General features: G+C 40.4%; 2 protein-coding genes across 4 annotated transcripts in view; one reads left to right on the top strand and one right to left on the bottom strand.

Annotated features, from left to right (window-relative positions):
- Positions 1-1,676: 1,676 nt before the first annotated feature.
- OTC (ornithine transcarbamylase) overlaps positions 1,677-22,151 on the bottom strand; it is an 80,959-nt gene continuing 60,484 nt past the window's right edge. The window contains exons 7-10 of one of the 3 annotated variants that reach the window (XM_004022002.6): positions 21,135-21,188; positions 20,905-21,054; positions 18,210-18,347; positions 1,677-8,237 (exon numbers count right to left, since the gene is read on the bottom strand). In XM_004022002.6, coding sequence (XP_004022051.1) covers positions 8,178-8,237; positions 18,210-18,347; positions 20,905-21,054; positions 21,135-21,188 — 402 coding nt within the window. In that variant the 3' untranslated portion in view covers positions 1,677-8,177. Of the gene's footprint in view, positions 8,238-11,984; positions 18,348-20,904; positions 21,055-21,134; positions 21,189-22,151 lie in introns of those variants that run through there. The other 2 variants (XM_060408403.1, XM_060408404.1) reach the window with 2 other exon arrangements.
- On the top strand, positions 9,506-10,046 carry LOC114111301 (small ribosomal subunit protein eS24-like). The gene has a single exon (XM_042242566.2). It carries the CDS (start codon positions 9,546-9,548, stop codon positions 9,942-9,944), a length of 399 nt encoding a protein of 132 aa, XP_042098500.1. The 5' UTR covers positions 9,506-9,545; the 3' UTR covers positions 9,945-10,046.

Below are 22,151 nucleotides of genomic sequence, written 5' to 3'. Positions count from 1 at the left end.
TCATTAACATAGCTGAAGGAAAACATTTCCATGAGAAAAATGCATTGGTTAGCTCAAGGTTTGAAATAAAGTTAAGTTCTGGTGGAACCAGGTGTTGCCATGACAACACAGGATTAGAAGAGAAAAGGAAAAAAAAAGAGAAAAGAAAAAAATGTTTGAAACTTGGAGTTTTATTTCCTCCTGGTGCTTGGGGACCTCCCTACCAAGGCTATTAACACTCTCAATAGGATGAATAAAATGGATTTTTATTCATAATGAACCCAAGACTCACTTTATAAAAGTGAGTCACAAACTTTATTTTTCACAAGAATCCTTTTGGGGAATGCTGAAGTGAAAGTGAAAGGCACTCAGTGTGTCCGACTCTTTGTGACCTCATGGACTATACAGTCCATAGAATTCTCCAGGCCAGAATACTGGAGTGGGTAGGGGAGCCTTTCCCTTCTCCAGGGGATCTTCCCACCCCAGGGATCGAACCCAGGTCTTCTGCACTGCAGGCAAATTTTTTTACCAGCTGAGCCACAAGGGAAGCCCAAGAATACTGGAGTGGGTAGCCTATCCCTTCTCCAGCGGATCTTCCTGACTCAGGAATTGAACCAGGGCCTCCTACATGGCAGGCAGATTCTTTAGCAACTGAGCTATCAGGGAAGCCCTTTGGGGAATGCTGCTAAATATTTAATTAGATAAAATTAGACTTGAGTCAGCTGTTCTGGTTTAATCAGAAATGGGTGTTCTAGAGCTCTTTCCACTTGGCCTTCCATGGTTCTCTGGAGGCAGTACACGACCTTGCTTCACAGTGGGTGGTTCCTGCACCAGCAGCATCAGCAGATGGTACACAAGGAAGGGTAGGCAAGACTGCTGACACCTTAGCACAAATGAAGGCAATAGAATCAAAAGTCATTTTACTCTTTGTTATCACATCCAAGAATTTTTTTAAAAGGTTCACTTATTAATGCCCTTGATGAATCAGTAAAAATTATTAATATTAAATTTTTAATACATGTTTCTTTAATATTCTGTGTGATGACATAAGAAGTAAGCACTAAGTCTGTTGCATAACAAAATGTGATGATTGTCTTGAAGAAAATAACATGTGCAGTTCTTTGAGATGTATGTTAAACTAGCTGCCTTTTGTATGATACACAAGTTCTAATTAAAAAAAAAAACTCACAAACTATGGTCATTTGGCAGACATCTTGAAAATGAACGAGGTGAACCTGTCAAGCAACGTAAGTGAAGGTATTTGTTGCCAAAGATAAAATTTGAGCCTTCAGGAGAAAATCAGAATTGTGTAAAATTTTTATCCCCTTTGCAATACTTAAATACTTTTCTAATGAGATAGGTCATTGTTTTAGCCTGTTCAGGCGGCTGTAGACATTTACTTCCCGTGGTTCTGGAGGTTGGGAAGTCCAAGATAAATGTACCCAGTATGATTATGCTCTGGTGAGGACCCTATACCTGGTTCATAGTCAGTGCCTTCTGTGTCCTAGCCTGGCAGAAGGAGCTAGGGAACTCTGGATAGTCCCTTTTACGAGGGCATTTATCTCATTCATGAGGGCCCCATCCTCATGACCTAAGTATTTCCCAAGGGCCCCACATACTAATACCATAATCTTTAGGGGCTAGGATTTTAACATATGAATTTTGGGGGCACACAAACATTCAGACCAAAGCAGTGGTGGTGTGAACAAATGCAATTTTTTAATTTTCCATAATGTAATACAGCATTATTTGGAAGATCTGCATGAATCAGTGACCTAATATTTTCCAAATGACTGATGTGGAATCACACATGTGCAAAAGATTTATTCAAAGTGAAGTTTCACCTAACAGTGTAGAAAAGTTCACTGATGTGGTCAGATCCCACATTGCAACTCATCTCTAAGGAGCTATCACTTGCAGAGTTTCAGTGTAACATCCAAGAATATTGATGATTATTTGAAAAGCTACTTCCTGTTTTAACTGCTTATATCTGTGAGGTTGGATCATCTCACTTTACTTCAAACCAACACAGTACCATGGGTGGAAAGCAGAAACAGATATGAGAATACAGATGTCTTCTATTAAGGCAGGCAGCAAAGATGCGAAAAACAAATCAATGTCATCCACTCTATTCATGAACTTTGTTATTTTCATAAACTATTATAGGTCTAGTATTGTTAACTGTAAATTAATCAATATATAAATACTTCTGAAATTGCTCAGCTTTAATTTCTAATGTGATATATACCACATAAAGGAATATCTTTGAGATCTTTCTAATTTATGAGAGCATAAAGAGGTCCTAAGAACAAAACATTTAAGAACTGCTGCCTTAAGAACAGTTTGAAAATTTCTTCCTCTGAGCACTTCTAGCCTCAAACAAAGATAAATAAACCCTGATGAGTGCTCCCTAATCCCTTTCCCCTTTTATCAGCTAGACTCAAAGTCAAATGCCTCAAATTTATTTCACATAAATGTACATTCCTGTCATGCTTCCCTAAGCAAGAGTTGTCAGTTTGATTAGATTTGGGGACTTATTGGCTTCTATGATTCAGTTGGGCAAAGAGCCAAGCCACTCACCTGGGTAGCATATGTATTCACAAACCAGCTTCTAGAAAGATATAGCTCTACTGAAGCATTAACTGCTGGGTTCTGCCAACTTCAGAGGACAAACTCATTCTTTGCCCTTTTTTGGACACCAGCTGTTCAACTCAATGTTGCTGATGGTGGGATATAATTTTGTTATAAAGGTAAAAGAAAAAATATAAAAGTATTAGAAACAATCAATCAAATTAAAGGAGGCTGGTGTTTATTTAGCACTGGCTTTAAGCCAAATACCCTTATATGTGTTACTTCATTTAAATATTTTCGCAACACTATGAGATGGGCATTATAATTCTCATTTCACAGATAAGGAAAGTGGGATTGGATGGCTGTTGTGTAGCAGAGAAGGGATAAAATCCAGGCCTCAGTGGCTCCAAAGACAGATTAATAGTCAGAGGATCTGGGTTATGTCAAATGCTTTATGATGGTGCTTTATGGATGTGGAGATAAAGACACCTCCAATAATTCTTTAGCAGTACCTCATACCAATGGTTCTCAAAGTGTGGTCCCTGGACTGGCAGCATTGAAATCCCTGGGGACATGTTAAAAATGCAGATTCTCAGGCCCTGGTCCAGACCTGCTGAATAAGTAGCTTTGAAGGGAAGTGGGGAAGAAGGACCAAGGACAGATGAGGTGCCAGAGGCACCAACCTCTAAAGGTGTTAAACTATCACATAAATAAACCTGCAATATTGTGTCAGTTAATTCAGAGGTACTCCTCTCTGGGGAAAGAAAATAGGTCTATTCCACACAGCTAATAAATCCCTCATTATGAATTTGAACATGTGACAGGAACATATTTGTTATTTATAATGGTCTGCTTCCTTTTTAAGGAAGACTGATCCTGGTAACCGGAAACATTTTTGCTTGCTGAAGTTTGAGCTCTTCTCCATTTGTCTAATGGCCACTTAACTTCCTACTCCTCCCTTGATGCCTGAAGGATCAGCAGAGCAGCGCAAACCTCTGAAAAATCTTATTCATGTATCAGATCAGATTCCTGAGAAGCAGAGCCTGAGATGGGAACTCTTGTGCAAATGATTTATTGAAGGAGCACTCTTAGAAACGAGGGAAGAAGGTTAAGCATCAGCTTGGGCTTCCCGGGTGGCTCAGTGGTAAAGAAGCCTCCTGCCAAAGCTCCATCCCTAGGTTGGGAAGATCCTCTGGAGAAGCAAATGGCAACCCACTCCAGTATTCTTGCCTGGGAAATCCCATGGACAGGATAGCCTGGCAGGTTACAGTCCATGGGGTTGAAAAAAAGGGTCGGACACGACTGAGTAACGAAACAGCAAAAATAACAACGACCAAGGATGTGGTCTCCAACAGATACTGGCTTCAGCCTGGGGCATGAATTTCACCACTGGGTTCGTCTTGCCTGGAGGGAAGAGATCCTCTCTGTCAGTTACTCATTGGCTGTGAACTGCCAGTAGTGGGATGACGGATGACGGCGAGAGTCTAACGTCCTGGGCTAAGTGGTTCCTGGTTGGTTGAGGATAGTGTTTCAGAAAAACGAGCAGCTGTGAGCCATCAGTATCTAGCCCTGATGGCAGCTGGGGGATGGGTGAGGCCAGATAACAGACATCTGGATGGGACACCAACAGCATCGACTCCATGAATGCTTTTTGGATCTCTGTTTACACCTCTGAATGTCTGTATCTATCTCGGCTTACGTGTGAGCTCTCCTCTCCTCTGCTGGCCTCACAGAGTCACAGTCCCAGACCAGCCAGTTCCCTATTCCCCACTCAGCCTTTGAAGGATCCCAGATAGTTTGTGGAGGGGTGCTGAACACATGCATAATCCCTCCCTGTAGAATATCTTTCTCTCCTAGGAATATTTTGTTGCTGTTTCCTGTTTCCTTCTTTTGTAAACTGAAGGGATGATCTGGATTATTTCTAAGCCTCATTTCAGTTCAAAAATTTTTTTACCTAATGATTTTGTTCCAGAAGGCAGCTGTTGTGCTCGCCTTGCCTCTGGGAATGAGCTCCAGAAGAACATCAGTTAGAAACTAAGTCTAGTGTCATTGATACAAGTCAGGCATTCCTCAGTCTGTGAAAAGATTTAATTCATATAAAGGAATGCACTTCCCTTTGCTCTGACCAAGATTCTTTTCTCAATAATTGATGCTAAATTTTCTGGACAATTATTAGGGATTAATTTTTTTTAATTAAAGAACTTCAGAGTTGATTGCAGATTCCTGCCTCCATGATGTGTCATGTATTTGCCACACAAAAATGGACAGATGCTATCATTTCCATTCTGGAATTTTGAAACTGTGACAGAAACAGGCAAAATGCCTAAATCCTCACTGAAGTGTCCCTATATGTCTCACTTTAACAAGTACAAGGTGATATTGAAAAAAATTCCTGATGTAAATAATTGAAAGTAGGGTTAACCCTACCAGATACTTTTGTGTGACTTTTGGGTGCCTTTTTTGGCTTATAAAACACTGAAAAGTATACCCTCTGGGTGGGCAACTTTAAAAAAGTCATTCCTTCCTCCTGGCTGTAAGGCTCTAAGGAGGCACAAGCCTTGATATTTGAAGTGTAGACCAGGTTTTAGCCCTTACCTTTGAAAAAGTAAAAGTGTTAGTTGCTCAGTCATGTCTGACTCTGCAACCCCATGAACCGTAGCCCGCCAGGCTCCTCTTTTTGTGGGATTTTCCAGGCAAGAATACTGGAGTGGGTTGCCATTCCCTCCAGGGGATCTTCCCAACCCAGGGGTCAAAACCAGGTCTCTTGCATTTCAGGCAGATTCTTTAGACACACCTTTACCTGAGACGTTGGCACAGAGTACATCTTGGATGTCAGTATATGGTGCTCCCAGTTGTAGGTGTCCAATCATTGTAACCAGACTGGTTTTCCATTCTTTGGTGTGACCTTTCATGTTTGTCATCAAGCCTACAAAATTGCTGAGTGATGCCATGTCTCAAGACATCCTGCAGCTCATCTTCATTGATGAGAATGTCCAAGACAAAAAGGCCCGAAGAAAGACTGTTCTGGACACCCTGTCTGTATGTATTCTTTATACCTTTTTATTATGTGACAAGGTTTGCCTTAGGTCTTTAGCATTGATCAAGAGGCTCTCACCATTTTAACTGAAGTTCTAGAGTCACTTATTTATGTAGGAGATCAAATGTGGCATTACCATGTTAATCTAGGCAGATCTTTCTGCTTGGGGACATTATAATAGTCAAATCATTAGCACAATATTCATTCAAAATATCTGTTGTAGAATTATTTTTCCAAAGTTCCTAGAAACTCATTACTGCGAAAATACAGGAGTGGGTTGCCATGGCTCCTCCAGGGGATCTTCCTGACTCAGGGATTGAACCAGCATCTCTTAAATCTCCTGCATTGGCCTGGGGGTTCTTTACCACTAGTACCACCTGGGAAGCCCCCATTGCAGTATAATCATATGATATTTTTTACTTCCAGTGTTACAGTGGAGAAAGCCTGGAAGAAAGGCACTCTTTGACTAGTTATATTAATTAAGTTGATAGGATCTACTGCACCAGTGACCCAAAGGTCATTGCTGGAGTTTTTGTTAATCTCTGTCATTGCAGTAGCTACACAGGAAAGGGAATGAAGGAGGAAAAGATAAAATGAAACAGGAGATAAAATAGCTTTGGAAAAAAAAATAGTACTAAGTCTTCCTTCCCTAGTTTTCTTTATAAATTGACAATATAAATAATGTCTTCTTAAGAGGAAAAGTTAAGAAAGCAAATAAATTCCTATAGGCTTACAGGTTTGGGTCGAGAACCATGTTAAATGGTGTGTTCATAAAAAAGAAAGCTTTGGGACTTTTTGAGGTAGTGACTACATTTTGACAAGGGAATGATAAAAGTTCTTTCCCTTTGAGGAAAGAAGATTGTACCTCCTCTTTGGTTCTAAGAATAACCAATAAAGAGATGAGAGTTCATTGTCGTAGGGCAGCAGTCCCCAACCTTTTGGGCACCAGGGATGGGTTTCGTGGGAGACAGTTTTTCCACAGACTGGGGGTGGGGGGTGGTTGTAGGATGCTTCAGGTGCATTACGTTTATTATACACTTTATTTCTATTATTATCACATCAGCTCCACCTCAGATCACCAGGCATTAGATCTCCAAGGTTGAGGGACTCCTGCTATAGGGGACCATTTAGAAAGTGGGAATATTACTCAGGATCATGTCCTTTGTATGGAGGCAGTTTGAGGGAAAGCCCCTACAACCCACACAGCACCTCTTGGTTAAATTGTCCTTATACTCTCTGCTGAAAGAAGACAGCTTACAAAACTCCACTCTTTCTTTCTCAAGTGCTCCCAATAAATCGCCATCAATGTGAAAGTCACCTTTGTTATTTACTAGAAAAATTGAATTTTTCCCCTGTAAAATTATGCGCTTCCCCCTCTCCCTACTAAATATGTTTTATTGCATCTTCATTGCAGATCTAATTTGTAATTCATCTCATACTCACTCATTTAACTCAGCTATCTGCTGAAGAATATCAGTCAACTAGGCTGGAAACATTCTTCTAATAGTAGAAATGGAATGTCAAGTTAATTACTCTTCTTGTCCTCTATAAAATACATTACTTTTGAAAAGTTTCACTTATTTAACATTTGAACTAAAGATTTTAAATTATATCATAATAGTTCAATACTACACATTTCGTTCACCCACAAGAGACATCTAGCTTTAATTACATAATAATCCAGTGGTACAAATTGTTCTTAGCTTGAAGAAAAATTAGAGGAAAATATAAACTAAAATGTGGCAAGTAGTGGACTTATGGAAATATCCAGTGCATGGTATGATGAGCTGCATGACAAACACAAACATGAAAAAAAATTAAATTGCTCCTGCTGGAGAATTTGAACCTATAAAAACGTCACTAATGGACATTATATTCCTACTTAGGTATCCGTGGTTTTACCACTTGTTCACAAAGGCTTCTTTAGGCTTGTAGCATTAAGTATTCATTACAGAAGAGAGATGTGTGCTCTTGAAGGACCCTCCTTTCACAAATGACTAGAAAAACTCCAGAGTTTGGATACAATTATAGCTGTTTTTCTAAGAATTTCATCATTTTGCCTCCCTAACTGAATGTGTGTCTACCCCATTTGCCTGCAAATTGGTTGAATCAGCAAGATGGATCATTTGGCTTCCTTGTTGGTCCTAGGGGATATGAGCACAGCCCATAGGTCTGCCAGCAGCTACTTCCTGGTAAATGTTTACTTATAAATTAGCGCGGGTGATAATTTATTAGAGCAATAAGCATAGATTACCTGTAATGGCATAGGCATTATGTGTTATGAACACAGTATTTTATGTTTAGTTGAAGCAAGTGTGTATGCTTATTAATATCGTACCCAAATGTAACTCAGAAATTGTGAATTAGAAAGTTTAAACCAAGTTAAGCCACATGTTACAGTGCATCAGCACTGAAATTAGGAGCTTCAGGAAGGTTTCACAGTGGCAAAGCAATATCATACCATTCACCTATACCATGTGTTAGAATTTCTTTATTTCTGTGATTTGTTCTCTTCTCTTCTCCTTCTCTCATAAACTGACTCATTCTGTTCCTGAAGAACATGGTTTCTCTCTTGAGAAGCATCAATGCATCAAAACTTTGGCTTCTGGAGCTGAGGCGAATAATCTGTCAGCAGGGATACCATGACAGCCTGGAATGACACACAGAGAAAGAGAAAGAAAGAAATGGGTAAATATTAGCAAGATCCTACTTAGGGACCTATGGAAGAGGATCTGGGTTACAGCTTTGAAGGTCTATGGCAGACATGAGTTTTCCTAAGGAAATGATAAAGGGTCGCTTCCAAACTAATACTTATTTTTATTAAGGGAGCTCATGAGGGATCATGATGACCCAAATACATACACAAACATCATGCTATTTTGGGCCTCATTCCGGGACCAGTGCAGGTGAGAGCCGAATGGAGGTACCAGGGCAGTAGCCATGACTGGCTTTTCTAGTCTTAAGTGAAGCCTACTCACTGAAATTGAAGAAAGTGGAGAAAACCGCTAGACCATTCAGGTATGACCTAAATCAAATTCCTTATGACTATACAGTGGAAGTGAGAAATAGATTTAAGGGACTAGATCTGATAGACAGAGTACCTGATGAACTATGGATGGAGGTTTGTGACATTGTACAGGAGACAGGAATCAAGACCATCCCCAAGAAAAAGAAATGCAAAAAAGAAAAATGGCTGTCTGAGGAGGCCTTAAAAATAGCTGTGAAAAGAAGGGAAGCGAAAAGCAAAGGAGAAAAGGAAAGATATACCCATTTGAATGCAGAGTTCCAAAAGAATAGCAAGGAGAGATAAGAAAGCCTTCCTCAGTGATCAATGCAAAGAAATAGAAGAAAACAACAGAATGGGGAAGACTAGAGATCACTTCAAGAAAATTAGAGATACCAAGGGAACATTTCATGCAAAATGGGCTCAATAAAGGACATAAATGGTATGGACTTAACAGAAGCAGAAGATATTAAGAAGAGGTGGCAAGAATACACAGAAGAACAAAAGAGATCTTCATGACCCAGATAATCACAATGGCATGATCGCTCATCTAGAGCCAGACATCCTGGAATGTGAAGTCAAGTGGGCCTTAGAAAGCATCACTACGAACAAAGCTAGGGGAGGTGATGGAATTCCAGTGGAGCTATTTCAAATCCTGAAAGATGATGTTGTGAAAGTGCTGTACTCAATATGCCAGCAAATTTGGAAAACTCAGCAGTGGCCACAGGACTGGAAAAGGTCAGTTTTCATTCCAATCCCAAAGAAAGGCAATGCCAAAGAATGCTCAACTACCACACAGTTGCACTCATCTCACACATTAGTAAAGTAATGCTCAACATTCTCCAAGCCAGGCTTTAGCATACGTGAACCATGAACTTCCAGATGTTCAAGCTGGTTTTAGAAAAGGCAGAGGAGCTCTTTTCCTCCCTGGCTGCTTGAAGATCAGCCGCCATCATGAACGACACAGTAACTATCCGGACTAGGAAGTTCATGACCAACCGACTGCTTCAGCGGAAACAAATGGTCATCGATGTTCTTCACCCTGGAAAGGCAACAGTACCTAAAACAGAAATTCGGGAAAAACTGGCCAAAATGTACAAGACCACACCAGATGTCATCTTTGTATTTGGATTCAGAACTCATTTTGGTGGTGGCAAGACAACTGGCTTCGGCATGATTTACGATTCCTTGGATTACGCGAAGAAGAATGAGCCCAAACATAGGCTTGCAAGACATGGCCTGTATGAGAAGAAAAAGACCTCAAGAAAACAGCGAAAGGAATGCAAGAACAGAATGAAGAATGTCAGGGGGACTGCAAAGGCCAACGTTGGTGCTGGCAAAAAGAAGGAGTAAAGATTCTGCAGTGACTGTATCTGTGGCGATTGTGCAGATTTTTCATGAAAGAGAAAATAAACTAAGACCTTTAAAAAAAAAGAAAAGAAAAGAAAAAGAAAAGGCAGAGGAACCAGAGATCAAATTGCCACCAACTGCTGGATCATTGAAAAAGCCAGAGAGTTCCAGAAAAAACATCCACTTCTGCTTTATTGAATATGCCAAAGCCTTTGACTGTGTGGACCACAATAAACTGTGGAAAATTCTGAAAGAGATGGGAATACCAGACCACCTGACCTGCCTCTTGAGAAACCTATATGCAGGTTACGAAGCAACAGTTAGAACTGGACATGGAACAACAGACTGGTTCCAAATAGGAAAAGGAGTACGTCAAGGCTGTATATTGTCACCCTGCTTATTTAACTTATATGCAGAGTACATCATGAGAAACGCTGGACTAGAGGAAGCGCAAGCTGGAATCAAGATTGCCAGGAGAAATATCAATAACCTCAGATATGCAAATGACACCACCCTTATGGCAGAAAGCAAAGGAGAACTAAAGAGCCTCTTGATGAAAGTGAAAGAGGAGAGTGTAAAAGTTGGCTTAAAGCTTAACATTTAGAAAACTAAGATCATGTCATCTAGTCCCATCACTTCATGGCAAATAGATGGGGAAACAGTGGAAACAGTGGCTGACTATTTTTCTGGGCTCCAAAATCACTGTGGATGGTGATTGCAGCCATGAAATTAAAGACACTAGCTCCTTGGAAGGAAAGTTATGACCAACCTAAACAGCATATTAAAAAGTGACTCAGATGGTATATATATATACACACACATATACACACACATATATACGTATATGTATATATGCATATGTGTATATATGTGTATATATATATATATATACCCACACAAATAGGTAAGTATCTAAGATAATAAAATATGCTGTCACTTTTAATCATGTTAATTAAAAAACAACAAAATATAAACAAATTTTTAAAAGCAGAGACATTACTTTGTCAACAAAGGTCCTTCTAGTCAAGGCTATAGTTTTTCCAGTGGTCATGTATGGATGTGAGAGTTGGACTATAAAGAAAGATGAGCGCAGAATAATTGATGCTTTTGAACTGTGGTGTTGGAGAAGACTCTTGAGAGTCCCTTGAACTGCAAGGAGATCCAACCAGTCCATCCTAAAGGAGATCAGTCCTGGGTGTTCATTGGAAGGACTGATGTTGAAGCTGAAACTCCAATCCTTTGGCCATCTGATGCGAAGAGCTGACTCACTGGAAAAGACCCTGATGCTGGGAAAGATTGAGGGCAGGAGAAGGGGACGATAGAGGATGAGATGGCTGGATGGCATCACCAACTTGATGGATATGAGTTTGGGTGAACTCCGGGAGTTGGTGATGGACAGGGAGGCCTGGCGTGCTGCGATTCATGGGGTTGCAAAGAGTTGGACACAACTGAGCGACTGAACTGAACTGACTGCCTATTGGCTGGTTGTGGAGAAATAGAATTCCTCCCATCCTTGTGTTTGCACTGTGGTTTGGATACTTGTAGCCTAGAAAAGTTTAGAATAAATTAGATGCAAATTATTAAGGTTAATGAATAATGTCTTTCTGAATCTGGATTCTCCTAAAAGAATATTTATCAGCTAGAGTACAGCTTCCCATCAGGCCATCAGCAGCAAACAGGAATTTTCACTTTTACTCTTCCCAACTTCCAAAATCACAACAATCGTAATAATATCAGAAACAGTGATGACAACAAATGCTGACTGAGTGCTTACTATGTACCAGACTAAGTGTCTTACCATCAATATTTGTTGTCATCACTGTTGCTGATATTATCACTGTGCTAGGTACTGCAGTTAGGTAGAGAGAAGTGTTTGTAAATTAGCTCATGTAACACAACAACCTTCTAAGGGAATCTCTACTATTATCACTTCCAGATGAGAAACTCAAGCCTGGAAACAACACAGAACTGGGTTTGGACCCAAGTTTCTCTGACTCCGCTCTTAAGAGGTAGTTTTACTGCCTTTCAGGTACTTGCTCTTGCTTTTTTTTTTTTTTTTCCTCTTCCTTTTATTTTATTTTCATTGAAATATAATTGCTTTACAATGTTGTATTGGCTTCTGCTGTAAAACAAAGTGAATCAGCTCTAAGCATACATATATCCCCTCCCTCTTGAGCCTCCCTCCCACACCCCTTGCCAATGCCACGCCTCTAGGTCTCGCAGAGCACCAAGCTGAGCTCCCTGTGCTCTGCAGCAGCTTGCCACTGGCCATGTGTTTTACACAGGGTAGTGTATGTATGTCAGCGCTACTTTCTCAGTTCATCCACCCCTCTTCCCTGTGTCCACAAATCCGTTCTCTGCATCTGCATCTCTATTCCTGTCATGCAAATAGGTTCATCAGTACTGTGTTTCTAGATTCCATATAGATGCATTAATATATGATACTTGTTTTTCTCTTTCTAACTTACTTCACTTTGTACAACAGGCTCTGCGTTTATCCACATCAGTACAAATGACTCAGATTCATTCCTTTTTATGTCTGAGTGCTGTTGCTTTTTGACCAGACTATGTAATATCCTTTTCCACTGTGTGAGGCAGGAAGAGATAGGAAATACAGATGAGCAGACTGAAGCACAGGTATTTCCTGAGTGGTGGCAGTGAGGCGTGGATCTGTACCTGCCTGTCCTATTCCTTGACCACCGTTTCCATATGAATAAACTGGACTTAGAGGAGTTATGATACTTTCCCAAAACCACACAGAGAGCCAGAATTTTAACTTGATTTCCAAAGCCCATGTTCGAAAACTAAACAGTATTCTGTATTGCCTTCAGGCTACAAAAATGTATTGAGCACATATCATTATAGGGAGTGGACAGGTAACAAATGAAAAATAAAATATCAAGGAGTGATAAATGTCATTAAAAATTACAAAAAAGAAAAAAACAGGATAAAGGAGGTTGGGGAACCACTTAGAGAGGGTGGACAGGGAAAATCTTGTTAAAGAGTGACATTTAAGTTGAGATCTGAATGACAGGAAGAAGACAGAAAGGTCAAACACTAGGATAAGAACATCTTCCAGTAAAATACTTTAAGCTTTTTTATGGGCTCCTGGGATCACCTCTTAGGTTTGGTTTTGTTTTTAATGGTCATAGCATATGTCAAATTTATTTTCAAATATTAAATCTTAGAAAGTTAATTATGAGTAGAGCTGCTGCCAGATTTAGTTAGATACAGACATACATATATACGTACATACGTAAGTAGGCATTTCAGGTCAACAACAATTTTTCTTAAACTATAAGAATGTTCCAAATATTACATAGGACATGTCTATTGGTGGTGGTGTTTAGTCGCTAAGTTGTGTCCAACTCTTGCGACCCCATGGACTGTAGCCCACCAGGCTCCTCTGTCCGTGGGATTCTCCAGGCAAGAATACTGGAGTGGGTTGCCATTTCCTTCTCCAGGGGATCTTCCCCACCCAGGGATCGAACCCAGGTCTCCTGCATTGCAGGCAGACGCTTTAACCTCTGAGCCACCAGGGAAGCCCTAAATATTACATAGGACATGTCTACTGGTGGTGGTGTTTAGTCGCTAAGTCGTGTCTGACTCTTGCGACCCCAGGGACTGTAGCCCGCCAGGCTCCTCTGTTCATGGGGTTCTCCAGGCAAGAATACTGGAGTGGGGTGCCATTTCCTTCTCCAGGGGATCTTCCTGACCCAGGTATTGAACCTAGGTCTCCTGCATTGCAGGCAAATTCTTTACCGACTGAGCTGTGAAGAAAGGCCTTAGGACATGTCTATACTAAACAATTATTTATTGTCTTAATAGATTGTCTAAACACCACACCACATTTGAAACTCCAATGTAGCTGGGTATCCTGCATTTTATCTGGCACCCCTCACTTGGAGAGAAGAGATGGTAAAATACTGTGAACTGCATTGCAATGGCGTTATATATCTAAAGGTCATCCTGATAGTAGTACTTTGAAGTGGCAGATTTTTTGCAGGGTCCCTTTAGGTTTCTTTAGCTCCACAGTAAAATTTGTAGGCAGAGGAAGAAACCCACCTCACGTTTCGTGAGTCTTGTAGCCTTAGTAATTATTGAAAAATATAAAAGCAAGCTTTGTGGTGAGGAGAAGGGGTGTGTGTGTGTGTGTGTGTGTGTGTGTGTGTATGTGTGTGTTGTTTTCTTTTTCTTTTTTTTTTTAAACAAAGAGATCCAAAGGCCTGTGCACTATGGAGAGAATGATGTGATTACCAGAATGTTCTGAAAAGCACTGCTGGAAATCTCCCAGTATGACGGCCTTAAAAAGCTAGTGTGAGTGCTGAATGAGTACACGTTTGCTTTAAAAACGTTATGTGCTTTTAGAACAAGCCCTTCACCTATTTAGTTATTACATTAGTCATTACGGGCACCTCAGAACTTGAGGCTGGATGGTGTCTCTCCTTCCTTCTTCTATCCTGACTGTAAATGAAACTGTGTGTGTGGAAATCACCCTTCAGACAGTAGCACTGCCCAGTCGGACTTTCTGTCATGATGGAAACATTCCCTGTCTATGCTGTCAAATAGAAATAGTGTAGAGCCACCAGCCCTCTGTGACTACTGAACACTTAAAATGTGGTTAGTATGTCTGAGGAATTGAATCTTATATTTTATTATCTTTTAGTTCATTTTTGTTGTTTGGTTGCTCAGTTGTGTTTGACTCTTTGCAACCCCATGGACTGTAGCCTGCCAGGCTCCTCTGTCCATGGAATTCTCCAGACAAGAATACTGGATTGGGGTACTCTTTCCTTCTCCACTTAGTTAGCTGAAGTCTAAATTTAAATAGCCACATGCCCCTAGTGGCTACTGTGTTGGATAGGGAGATTCTAGAGGAAAACAGGTATTGTATGTTTAGAACATTCCAGAAGAATCTAGCAGAGCAGTGCTGAGCCTAAATGCCATTCTAAATAAGCCATCTAGGAATAATTTCTTTGCCTATAAAATAGGAATTTAGACTAGATAATCTGTAAGGTCTCATCCCGCTTGAAAATGCCATGCTTCTGTGAATTGTACAGACTGTGCAGAGACTGAATAATATCCTTTTTTTCTTAATCTGCAGTGCCTGGCAGAGAACCTGGCACACAGTAGATGCTCAGTATATGGTTGCTGAAATGAACTTAACTCAGTGGGACGTCCACATCATCTGGTTTGGAGACATAAAGAGCACAGCATGTGCGTTACCAACCCCCTTCCAAAATCCATGTCAGGTATCACTAGTCAGTTATGTCACTCTTTCCTTCTGAGACCACAGGCAGGCTTAGAAGCTTTTGAACATAGGACTCCATGTAGCCCGTTGATGAGATTGAGGACCTAAGATTAAAAGTCATTTGCCATCTAGATAGCTCAACCTACTTATTTTATGTGGAAGGAAACTGAGACCCAGAGAGGTCACACAGCCAAAATGATATGGCTGACTAGTATCAAAGACAGTTACAGAATTCAAGTCTTCTCACTCCCAGTCAAGCATTCTTTCTATTTTAGATTCTTTACTTTCATTTTAATATGGCTGTACACCTTATTTTTTAAATATATTTAGCAGATGGTGATTGTAGCCATGAAATTAAAAGATGCTTACTCCTTGGAAGAAAAATTATGACCAACCTAGATAGCATATTCGAAAGCAGAGACATTACTTTGCCAACAAAGGTCCATCTAGTCAAGGCTATAGTTTTTCTGGTAGTCACGTATGGATGTGAGAGTTAGACTGTGAAGAAGGCTGAGTGTGGAAGATTTGATGCTTTTGAACTGTGGTGTTGGAAAAGACTCTTGAGAGTCCCTTGGACTGCAAGGAGATTCAACCAGTCCATTCTGAAGGAGATCAGCCCTGGGATTTCTTTGGAAGAAATGATGCTAAAGCTGAAACTCCAGTACTTTGGCCACCTCATGCGAAGAGTTGACTCATTGGAAAAGACTCTGATGCTGGGAGGGATTGGGGGCAGAAGGAGAAGGGGACAACAGAGGATGAGATGGCTGGATGGCATCACTGACTCGATAGATGTGAATCTGAGTGAACTCCGGGAGTTGGTGACAGACAGGGAGGCCTGGTGTGCTATGATTCATGGGGTCGCAAAGAGTCGGACACGACTGAGTGACTGAACTGAACTGAACCCATTAGGGGAAGTGGATACCTCAGGAAGGTGGGAGATGGAGAGAGGGTGGTAGGACTTAGATGGTGGAAAATGGGTGGGCATAAGACTTCACTGTGAATATGCGTGTATATATATATGTGTGTGTATGTATATAATATATATACACACAAGTGCATAACAAGCTCTTTAAAAATTCAGAAGTACAGAGCATCTTCATAATTACATTTTAGAAAATTTACTTTTAGTTACCCCTCCGGCCCCTGAATTTCTACAAAAGAATCTATTTTAACAGATTTGGGTTGATCTATCTTTGTCACTGCCGTCATCTTCTGATAAAGAGTAGAGCTTGAGGAAAATTCACTGCTATGTTTCTTCCTGAGGTATATGGTTGGAGAGCTCACTTTTTTTTTTTTTTTTGCATCTTGATCTTCGCTGTTCAAAATGTGGTCTGCAGGACAGCAGCAACTTCATTACCTGGTTGCTTATTAAAAATGCTGAATCTTGGGCCACATCTCAGACCAAATCCAAATTTGCACTTAACAAGTCCCTAGGTGATTCAGATGGATGTAAAGCTTTAGAGGCACTGGTCTAACTGACATGATAATTGCCATTTTGGCCAAAGTGAGTGTCCTGAGGCTGTAAGCTGAAAGGTACAGTAAAAAAAGAAAAAGTCATTCCTCTTATTAGATATGACAGCTTGGGCCTGATATACCACTTTTCATTGCAAAGGAAGTCATGTGTGCTGAGTCGTGTCTGACTCTTTGCAACCATGGACTGTAGCCTGCCAGGCTCCTCTGTCCATGGAATTATCCAGGCAAGAATACTGGAGTGGGTAACCGTTCCCTTCTCCCGGGGATCTTCCCAACCCAGGGATTGAACCCAGGTCTCCCATATTGTAGGTGGATTCTTTACCAGCTGAGCCAGCAGGGAAGCCATACTGGAGCTCAAATCTCTGCATTAGATCAACAACTATTAGAAGATGACAGTGGTGATGATAATTATAATAACAATATTTACAGTGTATTAGATAACATACTAAATGTTTTGTTTATGTGCGTGTTCAGTCGTGTCTGAATCTTTGCGATCCCCTGTACCATGGCACGCCAGGCTCCTCTGTCTATGGGATTTCCCAGGCAAGAATACTGGAGCCACTTGCCATTTTCTCCTCCATGGAAGCTATAATGGGTTATCTGGCATTTAGTTTCCAGGGCATTAGGTACCAGGCTATGGGAGGCTGTGTCAGTGGTGTTTTGGTTACAAAAGAAGCACAGTGTTGTTGGGCAGTTTTCCTGCCTGTGTTTCTGAATATGTGATATACAATAATGAATCATTCTGGGAAGTGCCTAATGTCTTTTTACAAATTTCTTTTTATTTCTCTACCCGAAGTAGATTTTTTTGTTTTCCAGTAAGACCCTAGCTGATATAGTAATGGAGATCAGTTAAATCACCAAAATGGTGGTACTAAATTACGGCCCTGGAGTGTTCCATTTTCCAGAGAAAAACATGGTATTTGAGACGTTGTAAAGCAGAGATGTGAGGTTAATGTTTCCAAGAATAGTGGTGGTGAAGATAAACAAGTGGCATTTTGTTAAAGGGACTAATAATTTTTAAGATTAGTCTTGCTGCAATTTTGATAATGTTCTATACCTAAGAACAATGTTTCTCTACTGTCTAAAGCCAGTAGAGAACCAAACAATTACCTAGGCAATGATAGAAGGGAAGAAAGAGAGGAGGAAGGAAATAAGATTTCTTTGAATGCCCATTTTGTGCCAGACACTGAATTAGGGACTTCTGTGAACATTAACAAGGGGATAATAAAATTATTGTATAAGAATTATACAACCTATAAGGGTTGACAGGCAATGGTGGCTAGTGTTCAGGCTGATCAACAATGGTAAGAATTTTTATTAAAATAGGTATATTTACATGGGGGTCAGTCTTACTCCATTAAAAATACACTATACATACTTTAAGCACTAATGATATATTGCAAACTTTCTGGAAAAAAATAGATACCATATGAGCAAGTAATGTATATGGGTAATACCAGCTGCTTATTGTTTACCAAAAGGCATGAATGACCAAGTTGGGTCCACACAGAGAACTCCCCATCCTCCAATCCCCATTTCTTGCTTACCATGATTGTCCACTTTCTGTTTTCGGCCTCTGGGAATACAAGAGATCGTGGAGAATAAAACACTTCATCGTCCACTTCTTCTGGCTTTCTGGGCAAGCAGTGTAAAAATGTCCAGTCAGGGGCAGCAACTTTAGCAGTCTACAGAAGAGATGGAGATAAGACTGCGTTTTGATCTGTAGCTATCACATTTGTCTTCTTCAGAGTCAGCGTCTCTGACCTGGAGTCAAGTGAAGTCACTCAGTTGTGTCCGACTCTTTGTGACTCCATGGACTGTAGCCCGCCAGGCTCCTCTGTCCATGGGATTTCCCAGGCAAGGATACTGGAGTGGGTTGCCATTTCCTTCTCCAGGGGATCTTTCTGATCCAGGGATCGAACCCAGATCTCCCGCACTGCAGGCAGACTTTTTATAGTCTGAGCCACCAGGAAGCTCAAAGGTCCATGCAAAGGGAGAGAAAAAGGGGCAGACTGGGGCTTTCAGCTCAAGGCACCCAGCAGAAATGTATATACTTTCAGCTTAAGAAACTTTCTAGTCATTTTTTTAATTTGGAAGATCACCACTCCAAATAAAACCACTAATTCAGTTTTCTAGTACTCTGTCTAGTGAGATAGTGGACCTTTCAGTAAAGAATTCTACTAGGGTAAGATGCGGATTAGAGCAAAAATCATCAATTATACCCCAACGTATTGGGTTTGCCAAAAAGCTCATTTGGGTTTTTCCATAAGATGGTACAGAAAAACCAAAATGAAATTTTTGGCCAACCCAATATATTAAAGGTTGCCTTTACATGATTGTATGATATTTTTTAGCCTGTCTCCAAATTATGGTTTTTAGCACTTGAAGCAAATTTAATTACTAGTTAAAGCAATGTTGAAAAAGAGCTCTGAGATAGTGCATTAAACAGGATTATGGGCACTATACACTAGGTGATTCATTCTTCATGTAAATGTTCTAACAATTTTAATTTTCTCTAACAGTTAATTCCTAAAAATTACATTTTCCCATCCATTTTCATTGTTTACTTACAGATTCAAAACTATATTCCCTCATAAATTCTTCCCTCAAAATTACTGCCTTTGTGCTAAACCTTTTTTGTTTTGTTAAAAAAAAAAACTATAGAAAATGGGCAAAGAATATGATATGATATAATATTAAAGAATATGATAGCAGTTTATAGAAAAACATATGGAAATGGCCAAAAAACATTCAAAGATGTTTAACTTCATTAGCAGTAAAAGAAACACAAATTTTAAAAAGCATGAGATACAGATTTTTAAAAGTTACAAATGTAAATAGCAAATAAATGGAGAGAGTGTGGAAGGAAGTTATAAATTGTCAGTTCTTTTTGGATGGGCAGTTTAGCAGCATTTCTCATATTTTAAAAAGTATATACTACTTCACCCAGAAATCCTTCTCCCTAAAAGAATTCTATTCTCTATAATACCTGCACAAAGAAATATATATATGAGGATCTTCACTGCAGCATTGTTTGTAATTGGGATAATTGGAAATAGCCTAATTTTTTGACAGGAAACAGATAAAATAAGGCCCACTCATACTTTGGAATTCTATGCAGTCAGAGAGAAGGAAGGATATCTAAATGAATAGACAAGAAAATCTAAGATTTGTTAAGTGGAAAAAGTAAGTCAGAATAATACGTCTAATCTACCATTTATGATAAATCATTAGAGGTGTAGGGGTGTGGGTGTGGGTGTGTATAGGAATATGTAAATACACAGAAAAGCTCTGCAAAGAGACACATCAAATTGTTAACAGTAGCTACCTCTGGGAATAGCCACTGTTAAGGGGCTAGGGCAAATACATTTTCACTTTATTTTTCCAACTTCATTCTGTTGTCATGTATAAATAAGAGGCTTGTATTTATATTTTAAATATTTTATCAATAAAACATCTATTGCAATTGCTTAATCCCTTTCTCCACCAAACAAAAGAGTTGCTCTGCAGACAGAATCCCAATGTACACCTGACTTTTAGGATATTCCTGCAGAACAGTGGTTCTCAAAGCTTGACCCTGGGGCAGCAGTATTGCACCACCTGGGAACTTGGCAGAAATGCAAATTCTTGGGTCCCACCCCTGACCTACTGATTTAGAATCCCTGGAGAAGGGGGGTCCTGCCAGCTATGTATTAACAACTCCAGTCAATTCTCAGTCACGCTCAAGGTTGACAAGCCATGCTTCAGAGCTTAATGAAAAGCATCAGAATAGATGGAATTCCCCTGGGAGTGCCCTGGAGGCAGTTAGCAAAACTAAACGACTTGAGTCCTTGGAAAATAGAGGCAAGGGCTAGCCTGAAGTACAGAACTATGGGGCTTTTCTTAGAGCAGAAATCAAAAGAAACTGCTTGCAACAGAAGTTGCCTAGTATATCTAAACAGATCATCAAGCATTCTGATGCCTCTGCTGTTGCAAGAGGGAAAGGCTTGCTTCTCTCTTCTGCCTGGGTTTCAATTCCTTCATCCTGGACAAAAGTGTCTTTCCAAAGGGCAGAGCTCATCTTTAGGAGGAAAGAAATCACGGGGCGGCGGGGGGGGGGGGGGGGGGGGGGGGGGTACAATCAGCGTGTCCTTGATAAGGAAGGAAGGGACGGTCTACTCTTCCAAAAGTGATTGAGTGATTAGCTGATTCTGGCCTTTATGAATGGGATTAATGAACCTTCAGAGAGGCATCAATTTGTACCTTCATTGTAACCTGGTAACCTTGGAAAGCCTGGAGCCGCTTTTTCTTCTCCTCTTCTTGTCCCATGCTTATCCAAGTGTCTGTAATTAATACATTGCCTCCACAAGCTGCTTCCAATGGATCATTTGTCAGCGACAGCTTGGTACCATTCTGGCATACACAAGCAAGCTGGTTAAAGAACTTCATGAGACAGGGAAAGACAATGACACCTTTACATATAAGGAGCATACCTCCTTGGCATACTGCTCCGCCAACTTGGTTATACTGGGATCCGGCTCATAACCCTGCAGGGGAAGGAATTAACTGTTATTTGGTGTGTGTGTGTGTGTGTTTTTAATTATATATGCCTTCTTATATATGCATCACTTTCAACAATATTCCTGCTGTCTTTCCTGTTTCTGCTTTAAGTCGTAGCCCAACCTACTGAATATGCCTACTCCCCATGTTCAGTAGAATATGATGTTGACATCTAGAATTTCAAAGCTTAAGAGTGCTTTTGGGAATTTAAAAAGGTAATCAGTTGCCCCATTTTGCTTCGATTATTTTTGACCTCTTTAGTCCTAAAGATAAACGGGGTGTGGTGCTTTCCAGCTCTTGGTAGCACCTTTTGTTGTTCCTCTAATAGTTTAAGAGGATTGTATACATAAGCCTACAATTTACTGCATTTTTGTCTCAGAGTCTTTCTACAAGCTGTTTTTTTTTTTTTAATGTTTTTGTTTTCCTCCGGTCTGAAATGCTTTTCCCCACCCACTCCATGTGGATAAAGCTTTCAGGTCTCAATGCTCTCAGCTCAAATGTTTCCTCCTCAGAGAAACCTTCCCTCAGCATCTCAGCTGAATATTAAGAGCCCACGCACACATCTTAGTCTCACCAGCCAGTGTTCTGCAGGCAGGGAGCTGGCTTTGAAATGGCCTTTGCATAGCAAATATACTGTTTTTGTTGAAATAGATGTGTTTGGGTTTGTTTGGTGAGGGCAGGGTCAGGACTTGAGTGAGGCACTCACTGACAGTCGTGCAAGCATGAATTTTGCACCCTAGGTACCTTGCTTGCTCACTCTGGTCTCAACTTTAGGTGAGGGGATGCTGTGGAAACAGCTGAAGTCCCCCCAACTCTTCTAGGCCCCACAGGTAGCCCGTCTTCTTCCATCCTCAACCTCCAATGTACACCATACACAGCAGCATGAATAATCTCCGAAGCCTTCAATGTTTACCACTTGTTCCATAAGTCGAAGCTGATTAAGGGTATCA

The sequence above is a fragment of the Ovis aries genome, chromosome X (genome assembly GCF_016772045.2).
Source record: "Ovis aries strain OAR_USU_Benz2616 breed Rambouillet chromosome X, ARS-UI_Ramb_v3.0, whole genome shotgun sequence".
NCBI lineage: Eukaryota > Metazoa > Chordata > Mammalia > Artiodactyla > Bovidae > Ovis > Ovis aries.
Note: the sequence above shows the minus strand (reverse complement) of the source record. Positions and strands in the feature narration are given on the sequence as shown.

What these genes read in the sequence shown, in the direction of transcription:
- LOC114111301 (XM_042242566.2), top strand. Translation starts at nt 9,546, where the DNA reads ATGAACGACACAGTAACTATCCGGACTAGGAAGTTCATGACCAACCGA.